Genomic DNA, 11,280 nt, shown 5'->3' with positions numbered 1-11,280 from the left:
CCCTTACGAACCGGGACAATAGGCCCATTTTCTACTAGTGACGCGCGGCAACCCCCTCCCACCGCCATAGGGTACCTGCCCACCTGCTCCTCTCCCCCTCCTTAGGCATGGCGGAGGCAGTCTCCGATGGTGGCAACGGTGGAGGGAGGAAGGGGGTGATAGCGTGGACTCTAGGTCCCCTCGAGTTAGCTTTTTTTGCGAGAAAGGAAGGGTGTGTTTCGATTGTTGCCAAAGTGCGTCCTACCAAAATTTTGATCATGACCCAAAGATTGGTCTTCTGGATTGTTGCCTTTTTTGGGCATGCCAATGAAGTCTAGCCAACTCTAGTTTATTTTTCTTGCCAATGTTGGCCAAATCATTGGCAACCAAAACCTCAACCAAAATTTTGGCTAGCCAATTCTTTGGTGGGCAACCTTGGGCATAAACCAAACATACTTGAACTTTTCATTAATCAGCCATGATAATTACATTGAGATTCAACAATGTGTGATAAACTCTAGGTCGCCCCGTGCCACCTTCGGGAGGACGTCGGGAGAGAGTTTTTCTCTCTCGTGTGAAGCCACCGTCGAAGGAGGGAGGAACCTAGGCCTAACTACAAAACACCACAAGACGCTAACGCTAGAGAAGAATGGCACGACTCTTCTCACACTTGCGTGACACCACCTAGGCTACATAAAATGAAGTATCGATGGATTGGGGGTGAAGGAAGAATAAATTGAAGCGCCGATGGATTGGAGATTTAGGAAGAACTACTCCGACGGCTCCTATGCCCCTACCTATCCACCCCCTCCCCCCGGCTAGGTAAATTGAGCGTAACAGAGACAGGCTATTGGCTGCTCTACCACGCTTGTGTAGACTATGCACGGTTTGGTTTGAACAACTGAACGTGCCTTGCCCAGCGACTTTAATTTTTACCATGTCAAGTCCGTGATTTTGATTGGGTGTCACGTTTGAAATCAAAATTTTGTTGCTCAAAATGTTACTTCAAGAGAAAATCAACACATTAATATGATGTAAACTAGTACTAACAGTACACCTTTCATTACATAAATATTATTGGATCTTATTAATTTGCTGGGGTTAGCAATAGGCAACTCGATTTGGTTACACGAACAAAACGCAGAGAATCCACTCGCCTTCAAGCTTCGCAACAAGCGTGGCAGGACCCACGAGAACCTATGTGGAAGGACGTCTGGACGTGGACACACACTGCATACTAGTAGTACTACTCAGCCTAACGGCGAACCGAGCCCTTTCCTTCCCGCCGCGGCGGCCACGGTGCCGCCACTTGCAACGCCGTCGGCGCCAAGAGCACGATGAGGCGGCGGGGCCGGAGACGATCCGCCGACGCTATGGTGAGGCCCGTTGTCGTCGTCGCCCGCGTCGCAGTAGCCCTTGAGCATGTCCCCCTCCTCCGGGGTGAACCCGATGACGGACAGCATGAGGTCGGCGGCCCAGCAGCGCTGCTCGATGACGCGGATGGCGCGGCAGCAGCCGGGCCCCAGGTACGCCTCGCCGTTGAGGAAGAAGAGGATGATCTCCCCCGTGCACGACCTGATGTCCAGCAGCGCCTCCCAGCACTTCCGCGTCACCGCTCCCTCCAGCCGCTCGGCGAGGTCGGCCGCCCGGACGAAATTCGTCGTAGTCGCCGCCGACGCAGTGGCGGCGACCTGGAGCAGGAGCAACGCCAGCAGGGTGGGAAGGAGAGAGCCTGACGAGGCCATGCTGTTGATCGACTCTACGTAGTGCGCAGCTGCCCTATTTATGAAGGGCGACGATCACCGGCAGGGTAGTAACTCTCATTTGCTCAGTTTCGGAAGATGGAAGGTCGTACGTCCGTTCGTTTCCCATTCTGGTTTTCCCTACCGATTGACGATACCCATTGCATTACTCAATCAAGCATGAAAAAAGAGAAATTCTCAAAAAAAAGCATGAAAGAAAGAAAAGAAAAAAAATATCCACACGAATCTCTGCGTGTGATCAATGACATACTTAGGTTTGCAATATTTATGCCACGTCTAGACGTGATGCTTGAGAAAAACTGTATATTTTTTCCATTACAGATAGCCCATCGTCTACTGTATCTATTTTTCCATTTCCCGTACACATCGGTTTGTTTCCGTACTGATGCCCCACCGTATCTGCTCCCTCTTTTCTTTTTTCCTTAGCGACACCATTTTGCTTCTTTTTTTTTAAGTACTAGCGACACCATTTTTCTCGTGCATCAAGATGGGACTGCGCCGGGTCGGCCTGCCGGGTCGCTGACCCGGCCCAAAAAGTCAAGGCCAATGGGCCAAGCGGGTCGGGGGGTCGGCCTGCCGGGTCGCTGACCCGGCCCAAGAAGTCAAGGCCAATGGGCCAAGCGGGTCGGGCTTAAATGATAAATGGGTTAATGGAGCCGGCATTGTGCGACCCGATGGGTCGACGCAATTGAATCGCTATGCCTAGTCGTTCATTTTTTTTTCTTTAAGGGAAATCATGAGAGCTTTATTCAACAAAAGCATTTCTGGAAGAGTCTGCTAGAAGACTGCTCACCAGAAATGAAGGAGTGGAATTCACGCAACTGTCGGTAGCCATGAGTGTGCAAGCTCGCTTGGCACACAAAACAAAGGCACTTCTGGAAGAGTCTGCTAGAAGACTGCTCACCAGAAACGAAGGAGTGGAATTCGGGCAACTATTGGTAGCCATGAGTGTGCAAGCTCGTTTAGCACACAGATGGGCCGGCAAATTGGCTGTTCTTATTACATGTTGAAGTACAAAAAAATCAAAATCTGAGGAAAGCTCTGCAATCTCATCTAGAATGGGGGCCACAACAGAGCAATCTATTAGCCGAGAATTCCATAGGTTCACCAACACAATGCCTAGTCGTTCGTTGTTGGCCGTCCCTGTACGCAAACTCGATCACATACACAAGAACATATATGATCATATACGTACGAAGCTGACCAATTCGGCCGGAGATGCCCTTGTAAACGAGCAAGCAGACTGACAGGTGGATCAATTCTTACATACGTGAACTAGTACATGCATGTAGAAACAACCAGCCTATTGTTCGTCGTCTCAGTCCCCGGCGAGCTCGCCATCCCTCCGACTTGTCCAGCTTGCCATTCTGGTGGCCTTTCCGGTCTTCAGATTAAGCACACTGGATACATGAATTTTGCGTCTTGAACTTGGGTCGGCCTCATGTACCCAACGGGTTAGTAAGGCCATAATTTTTTTATGAAATGGGCCGACCTACGGCCTCACATGTTGACCTTGGGGCCACGAGGCCAGGTCCGGGTCGGCCCATTCCCATCTTGGCTGGTGCAAGTTGCATTCATAGATTCGCGGTTGCTGGCAAGTGCTTGATTATGGCCAATGGCGAATCTAGAAAAAAATGAAGGGCGGGCTGGGCTGCCTGGGTCATGCAAATATGTGTTGGATTGAGCCTGCAAGTAGTTGGGCTGGGCCTTAAAACTAGTAGTAAAAACAAATTTTACAGTGCTGGATGGGGGGCTTGAGCCTGTTAAAGCCCCCAGTAGAATCGCCCCTAATTATGGGGAAGGAAACGTGTGACTAGTTCTTGATTCTATTGTGCTCCCTCCTATATGTTTGATATATATATTTGATGTTGCCAGCGCATATCATGGCAGCGCCTGATGCAATCATGCAAAGACGATCGGACAGGCATCATATAGAAGGATCTTCTTTGTATGTTCTAATCTGGTTTACGACGACCGTTGTTGCGTGTCTTGAAGCCATCGATAGTGAGAGTGAGATTTGATCGCTTTGGGGTTGCTTAAACGTCTTCTGTAACACGATGAAAGTTTGACAAGGGACTAGATAGATCGAAAGTGAGATTTGATCCTCGGATGATGAGAGATATTTTTAGGGCTCTCTCTGTGTGATGGCATCTGTCATCATTTGGCCAGACAGGTGACTAGGTGCTACCTCTTGAGCATGCGTTGGTTTTCCCTTAAAGAGGAAAAGGTGATGCAGCAAAGTAGTATAAGTATTTCACTCAGTTTTTAAGAACCAAGGTATCAATCCAGTAGGAGACTACACGCAAGTCGCCTAGTACCTGCACAAACAATTAAGAACCTTGCAACCAACGCGATAAAGGGGTTGTCAATCCCTTCACGGCCACTTGCAAAAGTGAGATTTGATAAAGATAATAAGATAAATATTTTTGGTATTTTATGGTATAGATTGGAAAATAAAGATTGCAAAATAAATAGTAAACTAGAATTACAGATTAAAAACTTATATGATGTAAAGTACACCCGGGGCCATAGGTTTCACTAGTGGCTTCTCTCAAGATAGCATTTATTACGATGGGTGAACAAATTACTGCCGAGCAATTGATAGAAAAGCGCATAGTTATGATGATATCTAAGGCAATGATCATGAACATAGACATCACGTCCGTGACAAGTAGACCGAAACGATTCTGCATCTACTACTATTACTCCACACATCGACCGCTATCCAGCATGCATCTACAGTATTAAGTTCATAAGAACGGAGTAACGCATTAGGCAAGATGACATGATGTAGAGGGATAAACTCAAGCAATATGATATAAAACCCATCTTTTTATCCTCGATGGCAACAATACAATACGTGTCGTTTCCCTTTTTGTCACTGGGATCGAGCACCGCAAGATTGAACCCAAAGCTAAGCACTTCTCCTATTGCAAGAAAGATCAATCTAGTAGGCCAAACTAAACCGATAATTCGAAGAGACTTCCAAAGATATCAAATCATGCATACAAGAATTCAGAGAAGAATCAAATAATATTCATAGATAATCAAGTTCATAAACCCACAATTCATCGGATCTCGGCAAACACACCGCAAAAAGAGTTACATTGAATAGATCTCCAAGAGAATCGAGGAGAACTTTGTATTGAGATTCAAAGAGAGAGAAGAAGCCATCTAGCTACTATGGATCCGAAGGTCCATGGTAAACTACTCACATATCATCGGAGAGGCTATGGTGTTGATGTAGAAGCCCCCCATGATCGAATCCCCCTCCGGCGGAGCGCCGGAAAAGGCCCCAAGATGGGATCTCACGGGTATAGAAGGTTGCAGCGGTGGAAAAGGTGTTTTGTGGCTCTCCCCGAAGGTTTCAGGGTATAAGAGTATATATATGCGAAAGAAGTAGGTCGGTGGAGCTGCGAGGGGCCCAAGTGGCAATCTATATCAAGAACAATGAAATCTACGGCACATAATTCCTATTTACAACAATAAGAACACCATTAATCCTTCCCATACACTACTAGAAAAAGGGCCTATTGTCCCGGTTCGTAAGGACCTTTTGTCCCGGTTCCTGAACCAGGACTAAAGAGTCGGTACTAATGCCCTGTCCCTTTAGTCCCGGTTCAATCCAGAACCGGGACAGATGGGCCTCCACGTGGCCTGTGCGCGGAGCCCAGGCAGGAGGGCCTTTGGTCCCGGTTGGTGGCACCAACCGGGACCAATAGGCATCCACGCGTCAGCATTTCTGTGGCTGGGGTTTTTGTTTTTTTTAAAGGGGGGGGGGTTTGGGGGGTTTTGGGGGGTTAATTTAGGTGTTTCATATATTGTGTTAGCTAGCTATAATTAATAGAGAGAAGTGTCCTCTCTTATGTCCGTGCTTGGTCGACGCTACGTACTATACATACGTATAGAGAGGACTAGACACGCTAACTAGCTAGTAAGCAAACAAAGGAAATAGAAGATCGTCATGAACATATATGCATATAGAGAGAAGTGATATCGACCACCTCTCCTTCTCCGAGAGATTGGTCGAACAACAAGTTCTTGTATATCTATCCGACACTACCGGCTACTGTTGGGGAACATAGCAGAATTTTAAAATTTTCTACGCATCACCAAGATCAATATATGGAGTCATCAAGCAACGAGGGAGAGAGGAGTGCATCTACATACCCTTGTAGATCGCGCGCGGAAGCGTTCAAGAGAACGGGGTTGGTGGAGTCGTACTCGACGTGATCCAAATCACTGATGACCAAGTGCCGAACGGAAGGCACCTCCGCGTTCAACACACGTATGGTTGGGAAGACGTCTCCTCCTACTTGATCCAGCAAGGGGAAAGGAGAGGTTGATGAAGATCCAGCAGCACGACGGCGTGGTGGTGGAAGCAACGGTGATCTCGGCAGGGCTTCGCCAAGCGCAGGGAGACGGAGGAGTGTCACGGGAGGGAGAGGGAGAGGCCAGGGGCTTGGGTGTGGCTGCCCTCCCTCCCCCCCACTATATATAGGGTGCCTAGGGGGGGGCGGCGGCCAAGGGGGTGCCTTGCCCCCCAAGGCAAGGGTGGCGCTCCCCACCCCTAGGGTTTCCAACCCTAGGCGCAGGGGGAGGCCTAAGGGGGGCGCACCAGCCCACTAGGGGCTGGTTCCCCTCCCACTTCAGCCCATGGGGCCCTCCGGGATAGGTGGCCCCACCCGTTGGACCCCCGGGACCCTTCCGGTGGTCCCGGTACAATACCGATTACCCCCGAAACTTTCCCGATGGCCGAAACTTGACTTCCTATATATAAATCTTCACCTCCGGACCATTACGAAACTCCTCGTGACGTCCGGGATCTCATCCGAGACTCCGAACAACTTTTGGATTACCGTATGCTAATATATCTACAACCCTAGCGTCACCGAACCTTAAGTGTGTAGACCCTACGGGTTCGGGAGACATGCAGACATGAGCGAGACGCCTCTTCAGTCAATAACCAACAGCGGGATCTGGATACCCATGTTGGCTCCCACATGCTCCACGATGAAGCGGGCGGCGACATATGAACAAAATAAAAAAAAATAAAAAAACAGAGCCGGGCTGCGGCTCATAGCGCGGGGGCAGGCGAGGGCGCCGGCGCGAGGGGGCAGGGCGGTGACGGCGACGAGGAGCGGGCGGCAACGGCGATGAGGCAGGGGCTCGGGGCGCCAGGGCGGCGCGCACGAGCAGGGGAGCTCGAGGCGACAGCGGGGGCGGCGAGGGCGCCGGCGCGCGAGGGCAGGACGGGGCAGGGGCAGGGCGACGGCGACGAGGAGCGGGCGGCGACGGCGAGCACGGGCAGCCTGGCGGCGTCGAGGAGGTCGGCGTCGTCGGGGGCAACTAGCGAGGGAAATCTGAAAATTTCCCAAGTGTTGCTTATATAGCAAAGGCTTTGGTCCCGGTTCGTGGCACCAACCGGGACTAATGCCCCCCTTTAGTCGGCCTTTGGTCCCGGTTGGTGGCACCAGCCGGGACTAAAGGGGGGCATTGGTCCCGGTTGGTGCCACGAACCGTGACCAATGCACCCCTTTAGTCCTAGTTGGTGGCACTAACCGGGACCAAAGGTTGTGTGCTAGAACTGGCGCAGTGCGGTGGGATGTTTAGTCCCACCTCGCTAGCCGAGAGGGGCTTGGAGTGGTTTATAAGCTCTGCCGAGCCGACCACTTCGAGCTCCTCTCTACTGCAGGCTTACGGGCCTAAATCCAATGTCTGTGCCAGTGGGCCTACTGGGTCTCCTGCGGGCCTGAATCCTGGCCCATGGTGGGGTTTCTAGTCGTATTCAGGCCGTGGGGGCTCAGTAGGAGGCACTTTTTTGTTTTTTTGTTTTCTATACTTATTGTTGCTATTTTTATTTTATTTTTCCAGTTTTTTTGTTTTGTTTTCTGCATTATTTATTTTCTTTTTTTTGCTTTATTTTTTAATTCTTTTTTCTTTTAGTTTTAGAAAAATTATAAACTTTCTGTTAGTGCCATTAGTTTTCAAATTTGAAAACACTTTTTTAGTTTTTTTTGCTTTTAGTGCCTATTTTTCCCATTTTTTTGTTTTGTGTTCTGCAGTATTTATTTTCTTTTGTTTTTTGCTTTATTTTTTTTAATTCTTTTTGCTTTTAGTTTTAGAAAAATTATAAACTTTCTGTTAGTGCCATTAGTTTTCAAATTAGAAAACACTTTTTTAGTTTTTTAGTTTTCTTTGTTGCTTTATTTATTTTATTTTGTTTCTACTTACAACAAAATACTTATTGTTGCTATTATTATTATTATTCAGTTTTTTTGTTTTGTTTTTTGTATTATTTATTTTCTTTTGTTTTTTTGCTTTTTTTAATTCTTTTTGCTTTTAGGTCAGCAAAATTATAAACTCTTTGTTAGTGCCATTAGTTTTAGAAAAATTATAAACTTTCTGTTAGTGCCATTAGTTTTCAAATTTGAATAGTTAAAATTTGAATTCTTTGAAATTTGTGTGAATCACAAGTTTGTGATTAACTTTACTAAAAATTAACATAGATGCACCTATAGAGAAAATTCGACCTAAATTCATAGTTTTCAAATGAACTCTGAAAAAGTTGGCATAGCATACTCGTGTGTTACAAAGTTGGCATGGTATCATGATAATAGTTGCGGGAGAAAGTCTTCACTTTTTTTTCGCTTGTGTCATTTGCTTATTGCGCCGTAACCATGGATAATCTTCATCGTTTATCAGGATGCTTGGGTCAGCCTTGACATTGAAGGGAGGAATTTCATGAAACTTTTCATAATCTTCAGACATGTCTGTCTTGCCCTCCACTCCCAGGATATCCCTTTTTCCTGAAAGAACTATGTGGCGCTTTGGCTCATCGTATGATGTATTCGCTTACTTATCTTTTCTTTTTCTCGGTTTGGTAGACATGTCCTTCACATAGATAACCTGTGCCACATCATTGGCTAGGACGAACGGTTCGTCAGTGTACCCAAGATTTTTCAGATCCACTGTTGTCAGTCCGTACTGTGGGTCTACCTGTACCCCGCCTCCTGACAGATTGACCCATTTGCACTTAAACAAAGGGACTGAGGGAGTCATGGATTAGGGGGTGTCCGGATGGCCGGACTATACCTTCAGCCGGACTCCTGGACTATGAAGATACAAGATTGAAGACTTCGTCCCGTGTCCGGGAGGGAGTTTCCTTGGCGTGGAAGGCAAGCTTGGCGATACGGATATGTGGATCTCCTACCATTGTAACCGACTTTGTGTAACCCTAACCCTCTCCGGTGTCTATATAAAAAGGAGGGTTTTAGTCCGTAGGACAACATATAGAACAACAATCATACCATAGGCTAGCTTCTAGGGTTTAGCCTCTCCGATCTCGTGGTAGATCTACTCTTGTACTAACCATATCATTAATATTAATCAAGCAGGACGTAGGGTTTTACCTCCATCAAGAGGGCCCGAACTTGGGTAAAACTTCGTGTCCCTTGCCTCCTGTTACCATCCAGCCTAGACGCACAGTTCGGGACCCCCTACCCGAGATCCGCCGGTTTTGACATCGACATTGGTGCTTTCATTGAGAGTTCCTCTTTGTCGTCGCCGTTAGGCTTGATGGCTCCTACGATCATAAATAGCGATGCAGTCTAGGGTGAGACATTCCTCCCCGGACAGATCTTCGTCTTCGGCGGCTTCGCACTGCGGGCCAATTCACTTGGCCACCTGGAGCAGATCGAAAGCTATGCCCCTGGCCGTCAGGTCAGATTTGGAAGTTTAAACTACACGGCTGACATCCGCGGGGACATGATCCTCGACGGATGCGAGCCACTGCCGAGCGCGCCGCACTGTCACGACGAGCATGATCTAGCTCTGCCGCCAAATAGTGCCCTGGAGGCTGCACCCACATCGGCTTCGACCCTTAATTCGGAGCCAACTGCGCCGATTGAGGATGGGTGGTTGGATGCCGCCTCAGGGGCTGCGATCCCAATGACGATCGAGCCGAACACCAGCCCCGCACTCTGCGAGACTCGTGACTCCAAGGAGCCGGACTCCTCTCCGGACTCCGAACCCTCCGCGCCCCTGCCGATCGAATCCGATTGGGAGCCGATCATGGAGTTTACTGCCGCAGACATCTTTCAGCACTCGCCTTTCGGCGATATTCTGAAGACACTAAAGTCTCTCTCTTTATCAGGAGAGCCCTGGCCGGACTACGGTCAGCAAGGTTGGGATACGGACGATGAAGAAATTCAAAGCCCTCCCACCACCCACTTTGTAGCCACTGTCGACGATTTAACCGACATGCTCGACTTCGACACTGAAGACATCGATAGTATGGACGCCGATGCAGGAGATGATGAAGAACCAGCGCCTATTGGGCCCTGGAAAGCCACCTCGTCATATGACACATACATGGTGGACACCCCAAAAGAAGGAGATGGCGATGGAACAACGGAGGATGACCCCTCCAAGAAACAGCCTAAGAGCCGGCGTCAGCGGCGCCGCTCAAAATCCCGCCAAAGCAAATACGGTGATTCCAGCACGGGAGATAATAATACTCCGAACAGTGCCGAAGAAAACCCCCTCCAGCAAGATTCAGCACAGGAGGATGGAGAAGCTAGCCCTCATGAGAGAGCGGCAGACAGAGAGGTCGAGGACGATAATTATATGCCTCCCTCCGAAGACGAGGCAAGCCTCGATGACGACAAATTCGTTGTGCCAGAGGATCCCGTCGAGCAAGAGCGTTTTCAACGCAGGCTTATGGCCACAGCAAGAAGCGTCAAGAAAAAACAGCAACAGCTTAGAGCTGATCAAGATTTGCTAGTCGACAGATGGACTGAAGTCCTTGCGGCCGAAGAGCACAAACTCAAACGCCCCTCCAAGAGCTACCCAAAGCGTAGGTTGCTACCCCGATTAGAGGAGGAAGCACTTAAACCTACATCACCAGCACTTGATAGGCCGACCGGTCACCTCGTGGCCGCGACAGAGAGGCCTCTCGGCCCTCCACTCAAGCCACACCCCGTACCAAGGCACGGGAAAATGCGCCAGACCTGCGAGATATGTTGGAGGACAAGGCAAGGCAAACAAGATCGATCTACGGATCCCGTGGGCGCCCCACGACTCGAGACGATAACCGTCACGCCGGACACAAATCCGGTAGGGCCGAACACAGTAGACAAAGCTCATTGGAGCTACGTCGTGATATAGCCCAGTACAGAGGCGCCGTACACCCACTATGCTTCACAGACGAAGTAATGGATCATCAAATCCCCGAGGGTTTCAAACCCGTAAACATCGAATCATATGATGGCACAACAGATCCTGCGGTATGGATCGAGGATTATCTCCTTCATATCCACATGGCCCGCGGCGATGATCTCCACGCCATCAAATACCTCCCACTCAAGCTTAAAGGACCAGCTCGGCATTGGCTTAACAGCTTGCCAGCAGGATCAATCAGTTGTTGGGAGGACCTGGAAGCTGCATTCCTCGACAATTTCCAGGGCACTTATGTGCGACCACTAGTCGCCGATGACCTAAGCCATATAATTCAGCATCCAGAGGAATCGGCCAGGCA

At 49.0% G+C, this 11,280-nt stretch overlaps 1 protein-coding gene across 1 annotated transcript; it reads right to left on the bottom strand.

Moving 5' to 3' along the window:
* Positions 1–1,080: 1,080 nt before the first annotated feature.
* On the bottom strand, positions 1,081–1,724 carry LOC125525966 (egg cell-secreted protein 1.1-like). The gene has a single exon (XM_048690968.1). It carries the CDS (start codon positions 1,722–1,724, stop codon positions 1,230–1,232), a length of 495 nt encoding a protein of 164 aa, XP_048546925.1. The 3' UTR covers positions 1,081–1,229.
* Positions 1,725–11,280: the final 9,556 nt, after the last annotated feature.

This window comes from Triticum urartu, chromosome 7, assembly GCF_003073215.2.
Source record: "Triticum urartu cultivar G1812 chromosome 7, Tu2.1, whole genome shotgun sequence".
Taxonomy (NCBI): Eukaryota; Viridiplantae; Streptophyta; class Magnoliopsida; order Poales; family Poaceae; genus Triticum; species Triticum urartu.
The sequence above is the reverse complement of the archived record's forward strand: the minus strand, read 5'-3'. Positions and strand labels throughout refer to the sequence as shown.

What these genes read in the sequence shown, in the direction of transcription:
- LOC125525966 (XM_048690968.1), bottom strand. Translation starts at nt 1,724, where the DNA reads ATGGCCTCGTCAGGCTCTCTCCTTCCCACCCTGCTGGCGTTGCTCCTG.